This window comes from Staurois parvus, unplaced genomic scaffold, assembly GCF_062004578.1.
Source record: "Staurois parvus isolate SC_StPar_1 unplaced genomic scaffold, SC_StPar_1.0 ptg000970l, whole genome shotgun sequence".
In the NCBI taxonomy this organism is placed as follows: Eukaryota; Metazoa; Chordata; class Amphibia; order Anura; family Ranidae; genus Staurois; species Staurois parvus.
The window spans coordinates 99417-124037 of NW_028318766.1; the positions used below are offsets into that span (position 1 = coordinate 99417).

A 24621-nucleotide genomic window follows, 5' to 3' on the forward strand; every position below is an offset into this window, starting at 1 on the left:
TAATCTATGCAAACCTGCCAATATGAAGTTGTCAATCTTACCGGCCTTGCTTCTTACAGGGTATTTCTATACCTCCAGTATGTGATAATTTATTGCATTTTTACTGGACTGGAAGGTTTTTTGTGATAGCTTGACAAGTTGTACGTGATGGTATCAAAAAATTTTGAGACTAGTTTTTGTACCACAATTCACGATTTCACATTTGCTCTTTGTTCTAACTTGATGTACATGATGAAATAGCAGAAGTGATAACATACGTGGTCTGAATAGCACCAGTTGCACAGCTCCCGATGTGCACAGGACAATGTCTTTTGGCATACTAACTTATGAAGGTTGGTGCTCCCTGTGACTGTTTGTGCAGCCTTATGCTGCCATCTGTTGGTGTGTTACAAAACTAGTCTTGAAACTTTTAGATAACACCTCATATTTGAGAAGCTTTGCCGCAATTAAAGAATTTTATAAAATCATCCAAGTATAGATTTATTTCAATAGACTTTGTCACAGCACTTTTCGGGATCCAGAACCTGTTCCCTTCATTAGGGCTTTAGCACACAACAAAGGAATACATATAAGAAATGTAAAAAATAGAAAAGTGTATCTGATATCTAATTTTCAACGATAGATTTAAAATGTTAAAAATAAACACCTTGTAATATTTATGAAGGGTGGGTGGAGATGGGAACTCAGATGCAGAAATCCTACAAATTAAAGACATTTAGGGAAAAGGTAGGTGATATAATCCGCAATAATGGCTGAAAACTGAAATGACATTTTTCAATATACAGACCATTCAACTCCTGAAAAATATATCACTCTACCAGATCCATTACTACTAGAAGGAACATGGCACCTAACTTTTCTGAACATGTTCTATTGAAATTGTTATCAATCAATGTACAAAATTATCAAACAGAAGCATATATTTCATGAACTGGCTATTATGGAGAGCCATTTATGCTGCCTTCTGAATTTGGCTCAGGCATTGCAATCACAACTTCATTCTGGATCAGAAACGTCTGTGAAAATGTACAAAAGAAAAAACGCATGTATTATTTGACATAAAAATCTGAATTAGACAACATACTTGAGAATATCACTCCATTTGGGAAGCCATTCAAATTTAATAAACCATCGCTTTAAAAGTCTATAGTGTGGAAGCAGTCCTGCATACCAAGGATAGGTGGTCTTTATGCACTGGTGTAGCTTGACAAACCTGGGCCCCAGTGCACTATATAAAGAGGAGCCCTTGGGCCTTGACCTTGCACCCTGTGTGCAAGGATCACAATAATAAAACTATAGCATAGGTAATATCAACCACTATTTTTTCTGTGTAAAGTATAACTAAAGGCAAAACAATTTTCTTAGTTTTGGATAGAGTGCAGGGGGATTAGAATGGTTGTCAGTTTTTATTGCCATCTGTGCCCCTGTTAGAGAGATTTACCCTCTCTATTTGTCCTGTTAACTATCATCGTTAAAAGTAAAAGAAAATCCCAAATGTTGGGTTGTCTCCAGATAAGTAATAGAGTCTTCCAATGGGGACACTAGTTCTGGTAATCTGGGGGTCCCCAAGAAATTCCCTTAGTTTGGCTATGGCACAGCAATTGAAGGGCAATCTCCGTAATGGGACACAGATGGTGAAAAAATAATCTGACAGGGGTTATACCTCTACCTTGCTTTATCCAAATGAAAAAAAAAGCTGCCTATAGGTCTACTTTAACCAATAGTTTGTGTTTTTTGTGATTAACCAACCCAGTTGGTATTTTTTGTAACTTATTTTATTACCCTTTTGTGTCTAATAAAAGTTATTATATTGCTTACTCTGATGGTAATCTGGACATTATCTCTTCAGCTATTTTTATGATTATTTTATAGACGTATAGCCAAATCTCCCTTTCAGAGTCTCTCTTTATTTTTTATTTTTTTTTTAAGTATTCCTTATGGGAGGGAATACACCCCTGTGCCTGCTTGATTCATATACTTATGATAGTTGTGACAGTATGAATGGCAAAGTGATGGATGGACGATATGTGTCACCTCGCATGAGGTCATACTGTGAGGTGTAAGGTGGAGTCCACTCCGGGTTTTCGGGGCCACAATGGCAGAGGTGGTTCCGGACCAGAGTTTGGACTCCACTGATGACCACCAACAGGTGATATAAAAAGGGCAGGGCTGGAGCAAGGAGTTGCTCCTGGCCTGGGACTCAGAGAGGTATTCTGAGAGAGCTGTGTGTGTGCTATACCTACAAGAAAAGGTTTGCTGTTATTTTGTTTTGATGACAGGGAGAAGCCCGTCACCTCTGAGAGAGGAAACATCTTCTGTTTAGTTAGTGCCTGGATGGCAAGGGTTTATTTTGGTGTTTTGTTTATTTTGATATTTTCTGCAAACCTTTTAAATAAAGCTGACAACCAGTCAGATTTTGACGAAAGCCTGCTGTGCGGTCTACCTTTTTCCCAGGGAAGGAGATCCCCCACCTGAGCTAACCCCACATAGTGTATATGTATAATTCTATATACTGTATATATATATATGGCTTCTGTGTTTACAGGTGACAGCTCCCACAGATCTGATCTCCTGAGTGGCTCCCACTGAGTGCAGGAAGGGAGATGCAGGTGCCCAGAGTGTAGTGTGGATGTTGACACCCAAATTGGATGATCCCCCTACAAGTGAGAGAGGCAAAGCCACCTACAGTGTGCAGGGAGGTAATAGAGATGGCTGGGTGCTTCAGCTTAATACAGCAACAGAAAGACATGTAAAAGAAGGTGGAGTTTTTAAGGAAGGGGGGTTGCATGAAAAGGTCAGAGCTGAAGAGGGGTGAAAGTGAGATGTGGATGGAGGATGTAGAGGTAAGCAGCAGTGGAAGAACGCTAAACTCTGTGTGTAGTGCACCCCCAAACTCTGCACTCAGTATGCAGCGCATCCTTGAACTCTGCACTTTGTACATAGCGTGCCCCTGAACTCTGCACTCTGTGTGTTGGTATTTAATGTCCCTTTTGGACCTCTCGCTGTTAAGAAAACTTGACCGCACCCACAATTTGATGTGGTTTGGAGGGTGTGTGTGTTGAGGGGGGGGGGGGGGGTTGTGGTGGGTCTTGGGTTCCGTGGTTGAGTTTCTTGAACATGACAATGAGTTCACTGTACTCCAATGGCCTCCACAGTCACCAGATCTCAATCCAATAGAGGTGGTGGAATGGGAGATTCCCATCATGGATGTGCAGCTGAGAGATCTGCAGCAACTGTGTGATGCTATCATGTCAGTATGGACCATTCTAAGGAATGTTTCCAACACCTTGTTGAATCTATGCCATGAAGAATTAAGGCAGTTCTGCAGGCAAAAGGGGGTCCAACCTGGTACTAGCAAGGTGTACCTAACAAAGTGACAAGTGAGTGTATGCTAGCAATAGGTGAGAGTTGGTCAAGCATGGCTGGTTTTCCCCTTGGTGTCAAAAGTTTCAAACTTTGGTATCCCAAAAGTAACCTTCCACTGTTCAAACCGCAGCAAGACTCACCGTAACGTCCCTACGAGAGCTAAGTACAGATGTAGAAGATACTCAACAGTGCCTCACCTGGGGAGCATTATGAGGTGCAAGAACCATTGCCTGGCATGCAAACAGAGACAGGAAAATGGATACTGAGAAGAGCAAGAGATTGCTTAACAGGAGTATTACAAGAACAACGTATCCGCCAGCCTGTAGAAACAAAAAGGAAACATTAGTACTGTCACATGCTAGCATTACTGGCAGCTGAGATAAATATATAGACTGTCTTTGCTGATGTATAGAAAACAGCTTTAGTCTGTAACCCTATAATTCACCAAAAATGACCCATAGTGGTTAGAAACCTCAATAAACCCCATATCTCCATAGTTCTATGAACTGTAGCAGATATACGAGGGGCTTTCAAGTCAAACCGGGACTTTTAATTTTAGAGGTATACAAAAGGATGCTAGCGTGGTGGTACTAGATGCAGTAGTAAGTGTGTATTACTGAAAGGCGGCTCACGTGTCGTGGGCCAGTTCACAGACCATTAACCAAGATGGAAGACAACAGTGTCAGTGCGTGCATGGAACAGCGTGTGGTGATGAAGTTTATGTGAACAAAGACGTAAAACCCATGGATCTCTACAGAAGACTTCAAGCACAGTATGGTGATGAGATGCTCAGCTGCAGTAAGACATTTGAATGGTGTAAACGTTTCAAAGATGTACGTCCATCAGTGATGATCCCGGTCGTGGTGGTTCCCAACCCACATCAGTCATTCCTGTGAACATTCAGCACGTGGAACACCTGATCCTGGATAACTGACACACAACCTGTCATGGAATTGGACAAGAGACCAATGTTTCTATGGGAACGGTGAACACAATGATGATGAGGTAAAGCTGGCTGTCCTAAGATGGTTCAGGCGTACTGACAAATCTTTCTATGCCGAAGATTTCCAGGCATTAGTTAAACACTGGGATAAGTCTATAAATGGAGCAGGGGAGTATTCCAAAAAAATAAATGCAGTTTCCACTCCTTGAAATTCGCTTCTTTATTATATAAACTCAAAAGTCCCAGTTGGACTTAAACGCCCCTCATAAAAAAAAATAAAAATACTAAAATAAATTACATTTACTTTCTTTTTACATACAGCTATCATAAGTACTGGAACCTGTCTAAAACCTCTCTTCTAGACATATTTTTTCCATTTACACTGCAAATTAAATGTATTTTATCAATTTCACATAATACTCCCTTCCCCAAGAAAAAAAAGTAGTACTAGAGTTTGTACATCAAATTGTGATTAAAACACCAAATTAACACCAAAATTATTTTGAGGTACAAATATAACTAGGGGACACTTCTTGCTTTTACATAAATCCCGCCATAATTGGACCCGCCTTGTTTCTCCGTTTGAATCCTTATGCTCTAAATCCGAACCATGGACGCATATAGGTGTCCGTTTATGAACCAGCGGTAATAGATCGCTGCTCAGTTCTCCGGCATTCTCGGAGAACACAGTTCTCCTGTGAATGCAGTTTATGAAGCAGTTCTCCAAACGAAGGGAGAACGGTCTCCAAACGCTGGAGAATGGTCTACAAACTCTGGAAAACGGCTCATTTTACTATAATCTCGCGAGATTACAGTAAAAGATCAGTTTACTAAACAGAGGTAAATTATCTCTGCTTAGTTTTCGGTCCCTCCGATTCTCCAGCTCTGGGCTGGAGAATCTGGAGGGAGAACACAGATCTCCAGTGAAGGGCTGACATGATCTCCTGAGTGTCATAAACTGTGAATGACCAGAGAATAGCTGAGATCTGTTGAATCGCAGCTATTCTCTGTGTCATAAAAGGACACCTTGATCTTTGAAATCTACCCTCTCCTGGGGGACAGCAGGACTTACAATTCTTTCCCCTCTTGCCGTGCATGGGACAGAGACCTAGAGATGGATTTATCGGATTCAGACTGGGACCGCATATTTATGTACTCTCACACTTGCTCGAGTAATGTTTCAACGCAGGAAAACGGCTACAAATTGGCCTCTAGATGGTATCGTACTCCCTCCAGACATCGTTTTAACTCCTCTGTCCCTGACGTGTGCTGGAGATGTGGGACACCGGATGGCTCACTCTTCCATACCTGGTGGTCCTGTCCACTTATTCAACCATTCTGGCAGGAGGTCCACCGGTTGGTGATTTCAGTGACCACTCTGCCCATAGTTTTCTCTCCTGCTCAGCTATTGCTTCATCATACCCGCATTCCTAAGAGTCAATATTTCAAGTCCCTAGCTATGCATATGATCAACGCAGCTAGACTTTGTCTTCCTGTTCTATGGGGCTCCACCCACCCCCCAACTATACGCAATTGGCTCACTCGAAAGGGCAAAGTGGCGGAAATGGAGGAACTGATTACGACTGCACTTGATATGCCAACCAAATACTCTCATGTATATATATATATATATATATATATATATATATATAAATATATTTTGAATTATTTTTTGAAATATATTGAATATTGACAAAATTGTAGTATTTCAAATATATGTCCATATATTTGGGAAGAATATTTTTCAAATATATTTTTCTTCAATGGGTAAGGTTTAATCCCACTTAGCTCCAATTGACTTCAATGCAAAAATGCCCCCTTGTGACTGCAATGCAAAATCACATACCATAGACATCAATGAAAAATTGTGTCCCATAGACTTCAGAGCAAAAATGACCCCTAGTGACTTCAATGCAAAATTGCGTCCCATAGACCTCGATGTAAAATTGTGTCCCATAGACTTCAGTTCAAAAACGACCCCTAGTCACTTCAATGCAAAATTGCGTCCCATAGACTTCAATGCAAATTCGGATCCCATAGACTTCAATGCAAAAACTCACCCTAGTGACTTCAATGTAAAAACACCCCCTAGTGACTACAATGCAAAATCATGTCCCATAGACTTCAATGCTAAATCATGCCGTATTGACTTCAGTGCAAAATCACATCCCATAGACTTCAATGCAACATTGCGTCCCATATACCTCATTGCACAATCGTGTCCCATAGTGTGTTCCATAGACTTCAGTTCAAAACTGACCCCTAGTCACTTCAATGCAAAAGTGAGTTCCATAGACTTCAATGCAACATCGGATCTTGTAGGCTACAATGCAAGATCGTGTCCCATTGACTTCAATGCAAAAACGCCCCTTAGCGACTTCAATTTAAAAACACCCCCTAGTGACTTCAATGCAAAATCACGTTCCATAGACTTCAATGCTAAATCGTGTCCTATTGACTTCAGGGCAAAATCACATCCCATTGACTTCAATGACAAAACACCTCCTAGTGACTTGAATTAAAAAAACAACTGTCCGTTTTGGTATTCGGCCAATGCTTCCTGAATTTTCAGTTTTGGTATTGGAATTTTAATTTCAGAGCACCACTAACATTAACAACAAGTGGGAATTGTAATCCCTGTGCTCTGGGGTACAAATACATAGACAATGAAATAAATACACAAAGTATAATTTATTATTAAAAGAAGTGTTGTACATACAGAATTATCACATATAACACACTAAAAATGTTTGGTGCATAGAACAAGACATCCCTTACATGTTGTTTTTCATCCTGCTCATAATACAATTAGCAGCACATAGAATATATTTTATTTTATTGTATTTTCTATTTTGTTTTTAATTTCATTTTATTTTTTATTTTATTTTGATCAGCCATGTCGACATGCGTGAAATTATAATATGCTGCTAATTGTATTATCAGCGAAGTGAAAAACAGCATTAAAGCGTAACTCCACTTTTGCTGAGAAAAAAACCTCTCCCCTCTGGGTGATCTATGTACATTGCAGGGATTTTAACAAACTTTCTTGCAGATTCCTACCTTTTGTTATTCAGAAGAAATAGCTGTTTGCTGGTCTGTGTCCATGTGCAGAAGGAATCTGTATGGGAGTGGTTTTATCATTATCAATCAACTGCTGCAAATGCAGGGCTCTAATGAGGAAAATGGCAGGGTCTGCATCCCTTTAGATGTGTATCTCACCAACAATGACATTTTGTTGCAGGGGATGCCTGAAATCAGACTTTTATCCTCTGGGAAAATCAGTGAGCCAATCACACGAGCAGCAAATTACATTTTCATGGGCCATTCCCTACACACTCCGTGTGCAGAACACCTACAGGTAGTCATATTGCATTGCATTTTACAGAAAATCACAGAGCTGCACACTGAAAAGGAAAGGTCATTTTCAATAATATCCAATTACATTATGACTTGAGTTGCAATTGTATGCGCTATATTATTTTTGTTTTTATCTGCTATTTTTTTCCCACGAAAGTGGAGTTACACTTTCAATATTTCTAATTGTACATTTAAAATGGTAAATTTCTAATCGTGAACATCATTTTAATTAATTTCCAATTCTAATTGTAAACATTTTTTTAGCATTAATAGATTACACTTTATGAATATTTCTGTCTATGTATTTCCATCCCAGAGAAGTGTGATTAAAAAAAGAAAAAAAAATTTTTTTGTTAATTTTTTTTATTTTTTGTGGGGTTATTTTGCACCAAATTACTTTCAATGATATATTTAACAGACCAGAAGGGAGCAAATTAGTGAAATTAATATTAGGGGTCTAGGCATGACACATTCATTGCGTTTAATTTCAAAGGTTTTCATGCAAGCTAAAGTAAGGCCGGCCATACGTGACTCGATTTTTGAACGATTTTTCGTTCTTAGAATAATCTGATGTTTTCTCTCTGTTTGTGGGTCAATGGTACTGGCAGATTTTCGTGGTTCCTTCCCATTTCGTTTATCGGGCATCCTGGAAAATTTGGGAAAAACCACCGATTTTCAAAATCATTGGTGGCACCATCGGATTACAGAAAGAACGACGTATTTGATAAAAAAAATCTTTTAGAATTCAACCCATGTATGGCCTGCTGGAATGTCACCATATTTTTTTCTAAATGATTCATTCCTGTATCACTTGCTCCATCTAGTGATCAAAATGTGGTATAGTTTTCTCTCTGAGGTATTTCACTAACCATACAGCATTGTGGCCTCCATATGGAGCTGACTATACAGGAGTTATATACATGCCCTTTTTACAGTGATTTCATTAGGACAAATAAAAAGGGGAAACACCCTGTATAAATCTAACAGCCAATAAATTCATCAGAAATCAAAAATAAGATTGTGTATTAAACATTTCAAAATTTGGGCGCCACCACATATTAAAGCAATGCTTTGGCAAAAAAAAAAAGAAAAAGAAAACTATCCAGTTTGTAAAAGTAGAGCAAATTCATTATTATGTTTAATTATTTAATTATTAAATAATACATGAATTATTTAGAAAAAGTGAATATAATTTATTTTGTAATATAATACCATGTAAAGAAATAGTTCAATTATTAATGTATTTTTATTATTTAATCAATTATTAATTAATACATTATTAAATTAAATAGTTATCATAGTTATTGTAATGAAAGAATGAATACATACCAGGGCATTGCTGTTCTAAAGGCTGGCCACTATGTCAATAGAACACCGTAGGGACACTGTAGCAATGTATTGGCTGACTTATTTATTTTTTTTTAGCAACAAAGTCCCTGTAAAACACCTAAGGGCTCGTTCACACCACACGTGTATTAAACTGATGGTACAACCACGCAGACATGAGTTTCCATCAGATTTCTGTGAGCGTCTTTTATTTGCACAGACTGACCTCACATCCTGTGTCATCACCCCCTCATTAGTGTTCCCCATCATCAGTCCCCCCCTCTATTAGTGCCCCCTTATCTGTCCCTAACCATTAGTGTCCACTTATCTGTTCCGCATCATCCATGTCCCCTTATCTGTCCCCCATCATCAGCCCCCCCCCCTCTATTAGTGCCCCCTTATCTGTCCTCAACCTTTAGTGTCCACTTATCTGTTCCCCATCATCCATGTCCCCTTATCTGTCCCCCATCATCAGTGCCCCCTTATCTGTCCCCCATCATCAGTGCCCCCAGCATCAGTGCCCCTTTATCTGTCCCCGTCATCAGTGCCCCTTTATTTGCCCCACCATTTGTGCCCCCTTATTTGTCCCCCACTATCAGTGTCCCCATCACCAGTGTCCCCTTATCTGTCCCCTACCATCAGTGTCCAACCCCATCAGTGTAACTTTATCTGCACCCATAAATGTCCCCTACCATCAGTGCCCCCTTATCTGTCCTCCATCATCAGTGTCCCCCACCATCAGTGCCCTCTTATCCGTCCCCATCATTCGTGCCCCCTTATTTGTCCCCCACTATCAGTGTCCCCATCATCAGCGTCCCCTTATCTGTCCCACACCATCAGTGTCCCCTTATCTGTCCCCCACAATCAGTGTCCCCCCCCATCAGGCTCCCTTTATTTGTCCCCCATAAGTGTCCCCCACCATTAGTGCCCCCTTATCTGTCTTCCATCATCAGTGTCCCCTTATATGTCCCACCACCATTAGTGCCCCTTTATCTGTACCCCATCAGTGTCCCCTTATCTGTTCCCCACCATTAGTATCCCCTACCATCAGGGCCCTCTTATCTGTCCCCCATTATCAGTGTCCTTTCATCTGTCAGCCCCATCAGTGTCAGCAACATCCCCCCTTCCACCATCACAGACCCAGTGGCAGCATGATCCCAGCCAGCATCTGACAGGAGAGAAGGTAGGCAGGAAGCACAGATGCCAAGCACCGCCCTGTGTACCCTCCCACTTCCTGTCATACGGGGTGAATACAGAGCAGTGCTGTCCATTTTGCCTGCATTCCGGTACGGAGCTGTGAGGAAAACTGCAGACATGCTGTTCAATCCTGCACAGCTCCGCACTGGACATCAAACCATTGCTTCATGGGTGTCTCTGCAGATGGTGAGAGCCCTTACAGTTCATAACAATCATAGCCGGGGAATGTGCCCCCCCCCATAAGAAACAGAGAACCAGATCAACAATAAACTGTATCTGTTTCTAGTCAAATAAACACATCCTGGGAAATATACTTTCTGGCTAAAGATGAGAATTCTATTTATTTACAATTTTTCAAAAATGACTGACTGAAAAAGGAAACATATGAACATAGTAAATATACACTATATTGCCACATGTATTGGGTCGCTGGCCTTTCCACACACGTGAACTTTAATGGCTCCCCCCAGTCTTAGTCTGTAGGGTTCAATATTGAGTTGGCCCGCCCTTTGCAGCTATAACAGCTTCAACTCATCTGGGAAGGCTGTCCACAAGGTTTAGGAGTGTGTCTATGGGACGGTTTGACTATTCACCCAGAAGTGCATTCGTGAGGTCAGGCACTGATGTCAGACTCTGTGCAGGCCAGTCAAGTTCCTCCACCCCAAACTCGCTCATCCATGTCTTTATGGAACTTGCTTTGTGCACTGGTGTGCAGTCATGTTGGAACAGGAAGGGGCCATCCCCAAACTCTTCCCACAAAGTTGGGAGCATGAAATTGTCCAAAGTGTCTTGGTATGCTGACGCCTTAAGAGTTCCCTTCACTGGAAATAAGGGGCCAAGCCCAACCCCTGAAAAACAACCCCATACCAAAATTCCCCCTCAACCAAACATTACACTTGGCACAATGCAGTCAGGCCAGTACCGTTCTCCTGGCAACCACCAAACCGAGACACGTCCATCAGATTGCCAGATGGAGAAGCATGATTGGTCACTCCAGAGAACACGTCTCCACTGCTCTAGAGTCCAGTGGCAGCGTGCTTTACACCACGGCATCTGACGCTTTGAATTGCACTTGGTGATGGAAGGCTTGGATGCAGCTTCTCGACCATGGAAACCCATTCCATGAAGCTCTCTACGCACTGTTGTTGTGCTGATCTGAAGGCCACACCAAGTTTGGAAGTCTTTAGCTATTGACTCCGCAGACAGTTGGTGTCTTCTGCACACTGTGCGCTTCAGCATACACTGACCCCGCTCTGTCATGTTACGTGACCTACCACTTGGTGGCTGAGTTGCTGTTGTTCCCAATTGCTTCCACTTTGTTATAATCCCACTAACAGTTGAGTGTGCAATATTTAGTAGCCAGGAAATGTCACGGATGGACTTACTGCACAGGTGGCAACCTATCACGGGACCACGCTTGGAGTCACTGAGCTCCTGAGAGTGACCCATTGTTTCACAAATGTTTGGAGAAGCAGTCTGCATGCCTAGGTGCTTGATTTAATACACTTGTGACCATGGGGGTGATTGGAACACCTGAATCACATGATTTGGAGGGCTGGACCAATACTTTTGGCAATATAATGTATATATACTGAATATCTATATATACAATATCATTATGGATTTTTTATAAGTACTTACAATTGATCCTTTCATGTAGTGATGGTAATTGTCATGACTTATTACGATCAGATCCACACAGACCATAACTAGTGCAAGAAAACTGATGAAGGTGGAAGCAAAATGTAAGCCAAAAGAGATTTTTATCTGGAAAAATACCAGAAACATTTAGTGGGACTCCATTCAAACTGGAACATTGTATAAAGCCCTTACAGCAGTCTAATTTTGAACCCTTTCGCTGCCATTTTTTCATTATTTTTTTTTGCATACAGAAAACAATAATTTTAGGCCTGAAAAATACACAAAATCCTTAAACAAAAAATACACACAATAAATTACCCACATTTTTGTAAAATATAAAAGACGAGGTTGCGCCAATAGATACCCAACATGTCAAACCTTAAATGTCTCTGCGCTCGTGTAATGGCAACAAGCTTCAGTACCCTTTATTTCTATAGGTGATGCTTCAAAAGCCCCTACAGGCCATCAGGTTAGTGTTATGGAGGAAGTCTTGTGTTAGAATTATTGCTCTCACTCTGGAGCACATGGCATTATGTAACAATCAACTTTTTTTTTTACGCGTAGGCGCTCCAACACATGCGTTTAAGTTGGTATATGTGTGTGTGTGTGTGGGGGGGGCTCTTTTTTGAAGGGGATGTTATGTGCTTAGGTGTAAATTAAATTTTTTCTTAACTTTTTTTACATCACATGGGGACAAAAAGTCCCGATGTGATGATTTTTAGGTGACAGGTTCTCTTTAATGAGACATGCAGGGTCTAAACAGGATGACCCAGAATTGACATCATACATGTTGCTTTCTGGAGCACAGCACGAAAGGGAGGACATGTGTCCGGTCTCCTTTCTTCCCTGCAAATGAGCAAGCAGAGCCCAGAACACATGGTAGGGGCATGTGAGCGCATGCACGAGAGGGGTGCTGCTACCGTGGGTGTGTGGAAGTAATCGAGCAGCAACGCAGCCACCCGACTGCTTCCACCTGACAGGCTGAGTCTGCTTCTCAGTTTTATACCCAGTCCTGGTGGGCTGCAGCCACTGGATTGTGTGTAACCCCTCCCCCCCTGCACTCTGTCACTACCGTACGATGCATGGACCCGCACTGCATGGTTTACTTCTTCAATTTGTCTAGGGGGTGCACAGAAAGGCTATACTTACCTGATCCTTCGACCCTCCAGAAAACCACTCTCCCCCACATCCAGAGATGGACTGTTCCTACCGTTCTCACATCCAAAGCCAGTCTATGGGCATGATGACGTCAGGAACATTCCATTCACAAGACTGCTAGCGTGCGGGGGGGCAGAAGTTGCAGTGATCATTCTTGCGCTTGGAGGATCGGCAGATTAGGTAAGTACAGTATATCTCCACTCTGCAATCTCTCAGGTGAGCAGTTAAAATAAGAACGTTTGCCCTTCTTTTAAGTGTACCCAAGCAGTTTTTTTCATAAATTTTAGGTGGGGAAGGATTAGCACCCTGTCACCTCTGTCTAACCCTGCTATCTGTGTCCCCACCAAGGAGATTTATCATCTCTATCTGTCACTGGATCTGAAATGTAAAAAATGTGTAATCTTTACTAAAGTAGGACTAGAGGGGAACGGGGAAAGGCTATCAAGGCAGAAAGCTCTCCCACTTTGGAGAAATCCCTTTTCATATACTGCAGTGCTTCTAGATAGGAAGTATGGGCTCTTTCACAACCGTGGTGCCCTCTGAAGAGTGATCAATGTTCAGATTGCTTTTCAGAGGACATTTGGCAGGCAACAAGGAGATGTTATTTTGCCTCCTCCCTGCCTGATTTAACCCAGTAATGTTGCAGTACCATTCCACAATCACTTGCATTGCATGCGGTTGCAGTGTGGTCCCATTGAACTCCATGGGTGAGTTTGACAGGCAGTGCTTTAAAAAAAAAAAAGTTTTAATTGTTATTTAATTTTTTTTACATTTATTTATGTATTTTTTTAAATTTATATATATAATCTCCCTAGCAGTAGAGTGACACTACTTGTGGGGGTGATCAGTAGTGATGGGACAAACACCCCCCTGTTCGCGGTCAAACATCAAAACCTACAGAATGTTCGACCGTGAACTTTGAACACAAACCGAACAACTGAGCAGTATCTTACCGCATCTGAGTATGTGATAAGATACCGCACAGTTACTAAAATACCGCATGAGTTCTATGATGAAGTTATGCTGCATTTTAGTAGTGAAACATTCATTGATGTTTCAGCTGTTAGTGGGGTGTCTTACCATAGCAAAAAAAATAAATAAATACAGAGATAAAGAAACAGAACTGCTATATTAGCATGAGGAAGCATTGGCCAATGAAAGAGTTATGCAGGCCATAGACGGGTCGAAAACCGACCATTTTTTTTATAAAACCCCCCAAAAAATCAGTCATTCGATCGGCCGACGTTACCACCAACGGTAAAAAAAAAAATGGCCGATTTTCATCCCGTCTATGGCCAGCATTTACTTCTGTCCCTTGCAGAGAGCTCCGCTATTATATTTGACATGAAAAAGTATTGCGGTTGCAACAATGTATCTATTTGTAATCATTTTGGATACAGATGTTTTTATTCGGATACAAATAGATACATTGTTGCAACTGCAAGACTTTTCCTATAAAATATAATAGCGGACTGGAATTCTTCTTCTTTTTCTTCTTTTTCTTCTTGCAGGTCATGGCTCATGCGCAGATTTTTTTCGGTAAAACGATTGGCCGATTTGCCCATCATTGCCGGGAAAATCGGCAGATTGGCAAAATCGGCAGATTTGTTTCCCAGCTTTACTGATAAAAAAAATTTGCCAAAACCCCGAAAACGGCCAACCAATTAACCCACTAATGGTGTGAAAATCGGCCGATTGTTTTTTTTTTCGGCTGAAAAATCGGACGATTTTCGACCCGACTATGGCCTGCATTAACCTGTGGTGAGCAAGTGACAAGTACCTCCTCAGCAGAAGATGGTTAAAAGTGTTTAATGGAGTTGCATGGGTGGGCTCAGCGTAATGGCATTGACATATATTTCAGAGGGAATGCCAGAAAGTGAGACCTTACTATAGCAAATTACTGGTGAGGGTCCACTGGTGTAGATAAATAAATCCTGTATAATAATAATAATAATAATAATAATAAATGCTTATTCAGTAAAAACTCACCATGCAGATGTTAGGCTTAGCCTGAGCTCTAATGGTGAAAGCAGCAGCAATGATGTACTATAAAAACAAAACAAAGATTATGTAGTACAAACATTAATAGATGGTAAGACTAATCATTTATTTAATCATTAATTATTTTCGTACCACAGTGGAGCAGCCACATGCAAACTGAGTGTATGACATTTTTACAGACTATGCCCTGGTGGGAATCCCTCATAATGGGCACAACAGGTTTGCAGACCCTCAATCTCACAGTGCTGACCCATATGTTCTCTAAATGTTACAGTCCTGACTCATATGATCTCTCTCTTCCAAGTACTGACCCCTAGGTCCTCTCACTCTCACCCTATCAACCCATATGTTCTCTTCTTCTCCTAGTACTGACCCAAATCACTCCAAAGTACTGACCCATATGTTCTGTCAATCTCACAGTGCTGACCCATATGTTCTTTCAGTTACAGTACTGACTCATATGATCTTTCTCTTCCAAGTACTGACCCCTAGGTCCTCTCACTGTCACCCTACCAACCCATATGTTCTCTTATTCTTCTAGTAATGACCCAAATGTTCTTTCACTCCAAAGCACTGACCCATATGCAGGGGCAGACTGACCGTTCGAAAACTCAGGCACTGCCCGAGGGCCCGGGGTCAGTAGAGGGCCTCATGAAATGCCCCTGGTACCTTTTTATAGGCTTTTTTTGACTGTGGGCAAGGACACAGGGGCCCCATGATCCCCTATTGCCCAGGGGCTCCATGAGTTGTCAGTCCGCCCCTGCCCAAATGTTCTGTCAATCTCACAGTGCTGACCCATACGTTCTCTATATTTCACAGTACCTACTTGTATGTAATGTTGGGCTTGACTTGAACATCGACCGTTCACGTGTTCGGCTATTCGCCCGCCGTGCCCCACAATGCACTGCACTCTGACAGCGCATTGTGATTGGCCAAAGCAATGCACCTGATCACAGGTCAGGTGCAATGCTTTTGGCCAATCACAGCGCATGACATCACAAGGGGGCTGGGTCACTGACATCACTGGGTGGCCCTGCCCCTTAGATATTTAGGAACTCTCAGGCCTGTGCACCTGTCAGATGGCGGGAGCCAGCGTCAAGAGTGAAGTGTTTTTTTCTTTTTTTGGGTCAGTGGCGGGAATCACGATTGGCATTGGATCTATTTCAGGAAACATTTTTTATTTTTGTTTTTAATAAAGGACCTATCAAGGCTGTCTACTGTTTTTACACTACACTTTTTTTGTGAATGCATAGCGGTACCATGTACCCCATACTCATTCACATGGGGGGGCTTCAAGATTCTGATAAGCCCCCCCCACCCACAGACCCCCACAACCTTTCCCGATCATGTAACCGCTGTGACGGCACATCACGGCGGTCACGTGTCTCTAAACCCCACTCTGCCTCCCGGCATCTGGAACCCTTAAAGGGCCGGGAGGCTCCGGCGTGAAGGGGTTAATAAAGGACATGTCAAAGACTGTCTCTTTTACACTATACTAAAGGGGGCTTTCATCGGGGGGTGCAGCTGTCAGACTGCGGGGATCAGTTTCCTGAGCGCAGTGGGGTTTTTTTCCTTTTTTTGAGTAGCGGCAGCGGGGGCATCGTGATTGGCATTGGATCTACTTCAAGGGACATTTTTAAAATTTTTATTTTTAACCTCTTCACGCCGGCCACACACAAATATGCGGCCTCCCGGAGGCTGGGCCTAGACGCCGAGCGGCCGCACATTTGTGTTCTATTAAAAAAAGACATATGTGCCGAGGGCTCACGCCCTGCGCGCTCCCAGCACACATGTCCGGTACTCACGGAAAGGTCCTGATCTCCTCTTTCGATTCGGGACCTTTCCTGATCATGTGACTGCCGTGATGGCGCGTTACGGTGGTCACATGTCCCTTAACCCCACCCCCGCCTCCCGGCATCTGGAACCCTTAAAGGGCCAGGAGGTGCCGGTGTGAAGGGGTTAATAAAGGACATGTCAAAGACTGTCTCCTGTCTTTTTTTACACTACACTAAAGGGGCTTCCAGATTCCGATAAGCCCCCCGCCCACAGACCGCCACAACCACAGGCAACGGTTGTGGGAAAGAGGCCCTTGTCCCCATCAACATGGGGACAAGGGGCTTTGGGGGGAGCCCCCCTACTCCAAAGCATCCCCCCATGTTGAGGGCATGTGGCCTGGTGTGATTCAGGAGGGGGGAGTGCTCACTTGTCTCCCCCCTTTCCTGACCTGCTGGACTGCATGCTTGGATAAGGGTCTGGTATGGATTTTGGGAGGGACCCCCACACCATTTTGAAAAAATGTTGGTATGGGAGTTGCCCTCAAAATCCATACCAAACCCAAAGCACTGGGTATGGATGGGGGGGGCAACTCCGCACCATTTTCTTTCTTATTTTTTAATTTCCAGCTATTCTTTTTAGATTCAGCTGTCAGAGGGGAACCCCACTGACAGTTGAAACATTAAAGAATGTTTTCACTACTAAAATACTGCATGACTTAATAATATAATGGCATTTTAGTAGCTGCACGGTATGTTGTCGCCTACTCAGACGCAGTAAGATAGCGCTTATTGAATTGTTCTGGTTCAAAGTTTGCAGTCAAACTTTTGTTAGGTTCAAATGTTCAACTGCAAGCCGAACAGGGGTGTGTTCGGCCCATGACTATTTGTATGTTCCCTTATTTTCCTAGTATGGACTCATATGTTCTCTAAGTCTCACAACACTGACACATATTGCTCTGCAAAATTTGTATCAAGAGATTTAGTGATGTCACTACTATACTTCTCACTGTTCTCCTTGCTGAAGGCTCTGATATGAGAAAGCAAAGACCTGCCTCTTCCAAGATGGCACCTTGGCACAGTGTAGAGCATGGCATAGTAAGTCAGTCAAGGGAAAAGACTGGTTGCATCGAGAGCACAGGCAATACTGGTGACTAGTCATTTACCTTCTGCCTGTATTATCTGAGCACAGCTTAGCCAGAACAGATCTTGCTTAAAAAAAATCAGCAGAATTTTCAGATTTTCATTGCTCTTCACAGCACCACTAAAACAATAGCATTGGCATTTAAACTTACAAGCACTGGTCCCCAGAAATCAATTCCGCTGGTCAAGGAAATGGCAACTGTTGTAAATATTGATGCAATACCCAGAACTATCTGCAGGGTGGAAGTAGCAATCAACACAATCTAAAGGATAAATAAAACATTTATGACGAGGATGATTGCATTATTGGAATAAAAATATAATAAAAGATATGTAAACAAAAACAATAACCTTATGTACTCCCTATTGCTTTGTTAACCCCTTCACGCCAGCGCCTCCTGGCCCCTTAAGGGGTTTCTGACGCTGGGATGCGGGGCAGAGCGGGATTTAGGGTCATGTAACCACCATGACTGGCTGTCACGGTGGTCACGTGATTGAAAAGGTCCCGATTGCAAGGAGTGATCGGGACCTTTCCGTGGGATGCTGACACGTGCTGGGAGCAATCTTGGCACATGTTTGTTTACAAATGGCACACAAATATGAGGCCGCATGGCATCAAAACCCAGCTGCCGAGAGGCCGCATATTTGCGTAGGCTCGGTGTGAAGGGGTTAAACATACTGCGAAAAGTTTTTGGGTATATCTGTTAAAAAAAAAAAACCTATAGAAACTGTTGGGAATACAACAGCATGTACTATAATGTACTATATACAGTATTCTGTGGTAATATCACTTGACCAGTAGATGGCACTGTACGCTAAAGGTTACTAGTTGTGTATGTGTAAAACTTGCTGCTTCTTTCTTCTTCTCTATCATCTCTTCAGGAAGTAATGAGTCTGTAATATGTCTGCTGTGCAATGTGCTCTGTATGTTTGTAACTTAAGCCACACAAGTAAAGCCTGAATTCTGCTATCACTACCAGTGTCTTCTATAACACATAACCAACAGAAACCCTCCTCCCATGTAATGGAAATGAAAAGAGGAGAGGAGAAAAGAGGAGTTGTCACCCTAACACACTTCCTGTCCTAGGGTGACAACACTGCTCCTCCGTAGAAACATTAGAGTGAGTGAATGTTGTTATCTTCGCGGTGCTAACCAATCAAATGCCATCTAGCCTGTACTGTCATCCCTGCATGGAGAAGAGAGATAGCCAGGGGGATTTCAAAATCCAGACCTGTGAAGCGGCTTTTCCTTCTGTGCCATTATGGGATTGGTGCAGGGAGGTTTCCCGCACCACTCCTGTGTGAACTCAGGCTATGACAAGTCCGGGTTCACACAGGAGCAGTGGGGAAAGCAGATGCAGCTTGGACAGGAATTGCACCGCATTACTGTTCAAATTGCACGCTATTCTTTGTGGTACAATTTACATCCATACATTTTATATTGGATAGTAAAAACAGTAAGATGAGTGAGCGCTAAAAGATAAAATCAGCAGCTATGCACCGCAAGGTACCATATAAATCTTCAGAGTAATAGAGTAAAAAAAGGTGCAGCGCTAAATAATTTGTTATAGATCGAAAATGTTCTTAATTTGAACATCTAAAATCACCATAAACAATAAATATGTGACATAAGTGCAAAGTCAGATATCATTCAATAGTGACTAACAACGTGAAAGAGTGTTGTAAACTACAAAGTCCACACTAAGTGCACATAAGATCCCCAAAACGATTCTCAAAATCCAGTGGCTAGATCCATGCGTGAGGTGATAGGTGTGTAAAGATTGCGCACTCACCAGATACACAATCTAAATGTGCATATAATAGGTAACCACAGGGCATCAAGGATCCTAATGCGTCTGGTCAGATCAGGTCAGATATCCCTCCACTGTATGTAAATGCTTGTCCAATAGCTTCCGTCAACACCACACCGGAACTTCCGGCTGACACTTCCGCTTCAGTTAGTGATGAACGTACTCACATGGAGTAAACAACGTCACCTCACCGACGGATCTAGCCACTGGATTTTGAGGACTTCTACCTTATGTGCACTTAGTGTGGACTTTGTAGTTTACAACACTCTTTCACATTGTTAGTGCTGCTGATTCTGTGTAATTGAATCACTAATTAAAAGGGGCATGTTCAAAATAATAGCAGTGTGGAGTTCTATTAGTGAGGTCATTCATTCTTTGAAAAACAGGTGGCAATTATTGCCCTTATTTAAGGAAGGAAGGCAGCAAATGTTGTACATGCTGGTTACAGTGCATTTCTCTCTGAAATTGAGGAAAATGGGTCGTTCCAGACATTGTTCAGAAGAACAGCGTACCTTGATTAAAAAGTTGATTGGAGAGGGGAAAACATAAGAAGAAGTGCAGAAAATTATAGGCTGCTCAGCTAAAATGATCGCAATTGCTTTAAAATGTCAACCAACACCTGAAAGACGTGGAAGAAAGTGAAAAACTACCATTCGAATGGATAGAAGAACAGCCAAAATGGCAAGGACTCATCCAACAATCAGCTCCAGGAAGATCAAAGAAGGTCTAAAGTTACCTGTGAGTACTGTTACAATTAGAAGACGCCTATGTGAAGACAAACTATCTGCAAGAAGCCCCCGCAAAGTCCGACTGTTGAAAAAAAGACGTGCTGAAGAGGTTACAATTTGCCAAAGAGCACCTTGACTGGCCTAAAGAGAAATGGCGCAACATTTTGTAGACTGATGAAAGTAAGATTGTTCTTTTTGGGTCTAGTGGCCGGAGACAGTTTGTCAGACGACCCCCAAACACTGAATTCAAGCCACAGTACACTGTGAAGACAGTGAAGCATGGTTGCGCAAGCATCATGATATGGGGATGTTTCTCATACTATGTTGTTGGGCCAATTTATCGCATACCAGGGATCATGGATCAGTTTGAATACATCAGAATACTTGAAGAGGTCATGCTGCCTTATGCTGAAGAGGAAATGCCTTTGAAATGGGTGTTCCAACAAGACAACGACCCCAAACACACCAGTAAACGTGCAACATCTTGGTTCCAGACCAACAAGATTGAAGTTATAGAGTGGCCAGCTCAATACCCGGATCTTAATCCAATAGAAAACTTGTGGGGTGACATCAAAAATGCAGTTTCTGAGGCAAAACCAAAAAATAGAGAAGAACTGTGGAATGTAGTCCAATCATCCTGGGCTGGAATACCTGTTCACAGGTGCCAGAAGTTGGTTGACTCCATGCAACACAGATGTACAGCAGTTCTCAGAAACAGTGGTTATACAACTAAATATGAATTAAGTGATTCGAAGGAAAGCAAAATCTTCAAACATTTTTCAGTTTATATAGTGAATGTTTGAGTTTGTAAAGAAGAATACAAACACTGCTATTTGATCTTCAATTTTTTTAGAGGAACAACACAAATTTGATATATTTTTCTTCATGTTTTGATTTGGAATAGAATGTGTAGTGTTCCCAATGCATTTGTGTGTATGGAAATAAAAGCTATTAGAAGGATTTTGAGCTTTATTCACTTTTTTCAACACACTGCTATTATTTTGAACACAACTGTACATTCAAGGGAACAACCTCCCTTCTACCTGCATAATGGCACAGGACGGGGCAATCTACCTTTTAGTAATAAGAGACACACCAACAGACAGTCCCATCAGGAGGGAGGGGGCTGCTGGAAACACCCCCCACCAAGCCAATACACATACATCCCATAATAGTTTGCTCTCAAGCAAGACACACAATAGAACAATGGGATGCAACTACATGGCATTAAACAATCAACAACACCACACCCCAATATTAGGAGAGATCACCCTGTACCCCTAACAAACACAGGGTGACTTACACATAATAGGGATATGGGAAGCTGAGACCGGGGTCTCCTCACCTCTCCAAAGTGAGCTGTGTTCCATGGGCCCCCCACCCAAAGTGACTCCCGCCACAGCTATCGTCCTGTAGAAAAATCAGGTAGAACCAGAGGTATGTAATTTGTGCAACTGATGATTTTGTGCCCTCCTATTAATATGAAATTCATCCAAATCGTTGGTCACAACATTGTGCTATATTGCTTCTGTTTTAACCCCAAAGCTTGACAATCAAATAATTCACACTTACCCCTAGAAGTTTAGGTTTTCCCTTCATGAATGTTTGTTGATATAATGTTGAGTGATTGAACTGTGGTCTAACAGCTGGAATCTGGTAGGGTTCAACAGAAGGAAGGCCTTCAGAGGCAGAATTCTTGTTTGAACCAACTGGAGTTACTTTGCATTGCACAAAGCCTGGGCTCTGTGCATCTGATGGAGTAGTCATGGTGCAGCCTTGGTAAAAGGAAAACAAATTCAGTAACAAAATTAAAAAATAAATAAAATAAAACATTAAATAAAAACATAAGAAAGGGTTCAGGGTTGAGTTGGTGGAGTCCTCAGAAAACACTCCAGCGCTCAGTCCAAGGTGTTTCAGAATACGTTATGGTATGCAATACTTCCTCGGGTGCAGCCCTCCACAGATTAGGGAGACTCCAGGCAACTATAAAAACACATGCAAGAGGCCCCAAACTCCTCATGTACTATCTCCAGAGCTCTGAGGAAGCGGGCTTGACTCCTGAAACGCGTTACTTTTCTGACCAGACAGTTCCAAGACGCATCATCCAAAGTTGAAACAGTCATCTTATTTGCCTACAGTTTTTATTTGTTTGTGAGCATCCATTTGTCTTTAAGGTTTGATAAATATTATAGAGGTAATGCACGAGGAGTTTGTGCCCTTTTGTGTGCGTTTATACAGTTGAGTTAGTAGAGCCTGGTATAAAAACTACAAGGAAACTTGGAGAGGTGTTCATCGGTGGAACAGTGGTGATAATCAATCTTGAGAGAAGTTCAAAGGCATGCTCTTGGTAAAACAAATGATTGTACCTTTAGATGTACAACCACTGCAGAGCTCTCTTTCAGTTTGAGATTTGAATTTTTTGCTTTACCTAAGAATTGCCAGGACTTCACCTTTTCAGAAGTCTATGGGTGTCCCCTACCAGCAATAAATATGACCATCAAAATAAAAGATCTGCATGGAGACAAAAATGTTCTCCACAAGCTTCAGATCTGGTTACCATCTTCCATGGGACACAAGCAATATTTTTTATGTGAGTTTTGTGTTCACTCCTTTAAAGGTTTCATTCCCTTTTTTTTGTTGGGGAATTGTATTGTTGTTTCAGTATTAGATCACACTGGCATTGATTGACTGGTTTATGGTGAACAGTAAGATTACAGCTTATGAGGAGTCATACAATCACCTCCCCTTAGTAGAAGCTCGGTAGTAGCCACACCGTTTTCTCTTCTTGAGTGTTCACCTTCCATCAGCCATCCTCTATGCATCTCTTATATATATATCTCATATCTCAGTCATTAAAGGGTCAGTACACCCAAGGCCAATCTTCCATCTGCAGGCCTTGGCTACAACTGGTGGATTTGCTGTATCTGTGGGATTTACTGGGGATACCAAACCTTTTTATAGACTAAACAGGCTACCTATCTAGTGCTTCTGTTTTATATCCAGTTAGAACTGTAGTGCAAAAGGGTATCCAACCATCTTTTAGAACTTTGTTGCCAACAGTCTATGAATACCATGTTCCATGTTGCCATATATGTGAAAGTACTGCAATAACTTCACCCCTACCCCACCTGCCTTATTCTCTGGACCCCCTTTTTTAACCCTGTTATGTTTTTGTTTTTCTTATTACCAACCATCTCTCCACCTACAAACAGTTTTCAGCTCATTACATTTGTTTTGATCCCCAGTGCCATTCTTACTCTCCTCTATGCCCCCTTTAAGGCAGCTTAGATCTCCGGTGTATGTTAGAAGGTAGTGCAGTCATCAGAATGGAAAATGCGGAAGCTTAGAAAATGGGTGTTTCACTGTTTAGGCTTAAAGAAGATCTAAACTCTAAATGGATGACATTTACTTTGATAAAGAACTGTGAATCATAAACAACTGTCCAGGGGCGGACTGACAACTCATGGGGCCCCCGGGCAATAGGGGATCATGGGGCCCCTGTGTCCTTGCCCACACTCAAAGCACACCCAAAAAAGCCTATAAAAGGTACCAGTGGCATTTCATGGGGCCCCCTACTGACCCCGGGCCCTCGGGCAATGCTCGAATGGTCAGTCCGCCCCTGCAACTGTCATGTTTTTTCCTTATTTTGTGTCTCAATGCTGTTGAACGCCTCCAGTCTTTTTAAGGCACTTGGTATACATATGCACTTGCTATAGTATTGGCTGCATTGCATTGCTCTTCGTTTGGACCTACAGTCTCCTCATGGGTCACCTTTGTTAGTTTGATGCAGTAGAACAAATGGGGATGGTTGCCTCCCCTTAACAGGAAATACCTAAAAAAAGAACTGTCATTGTAGGAGTACTGGGTATTATTTTTATAAAACCCAGAATTAAAAAGGCTGAAACAGCTTTTGAAATTATAGTTGCTAAAACATAGGACCATGGGGTACATGAAGAGAACCAAGGGCTGGTTGCACAGGAAAACAGAAAGAAAAGTCAAAGTAACTGTCCTAAATTTCTGAACTTTTTTTATTGTAAGGGCCATGTCATCCAAAAGGTTTGTAGCTGCTATGGTAACAATTTAGAGCAATTTTTTAATTCCTGAATCTTCAGGGTTGTTTGTTCAAACAAGCATCCTTGCTGCACCAATGTTACAAATTACTTATTGATTCCTAGTTA

The 24621-nt window shown here is 42.0% G+C and overlaps 1 protein-coding gene across 2 annotated transcripts in view; it reads right to left on the bottom strand.

Annotated features, from left to right (window-relative positions):
* Positions 1-454: 454 nt before the first annotated feature.
* Positions 455-24621, bottom strand: part of LOC149441583 (membrane-spanning 4-domains subfamily A member 15-like) — a 41231-nt gene continuing 17064 nt past the window's right edge. For both annotated transcript variants that reach the window (XM_089657144.1, XM_089657143.1), the window contains exons 3-8: positions 22016-22218; positions 18057-18167; positions 14978-15034; positions 11831-11956; positions 3564-3686; positions 455-1016 (exon numbers count right to left, since the gene is read on the bottom strand). In XM_089657144.1, coding sequence (XP_089513270.1) covers positions 939-1016; positions 3564-3686; positions 11831-11956; positions 14978-15034; positions 18057-18167; positions 22016-22210 — 690 coding nt within the window. In that variant the 5' untranslated portion in view covers positions 22211-22218 and the 3' untranslated portion in view covers positions 455-938. The remainder of the gene's footprint in view (positions 1017-3563; positions 3687-11830; positions 11957-14977; positions 15035-18056; positions 18168-22015; positions 22219-24621) is intronic.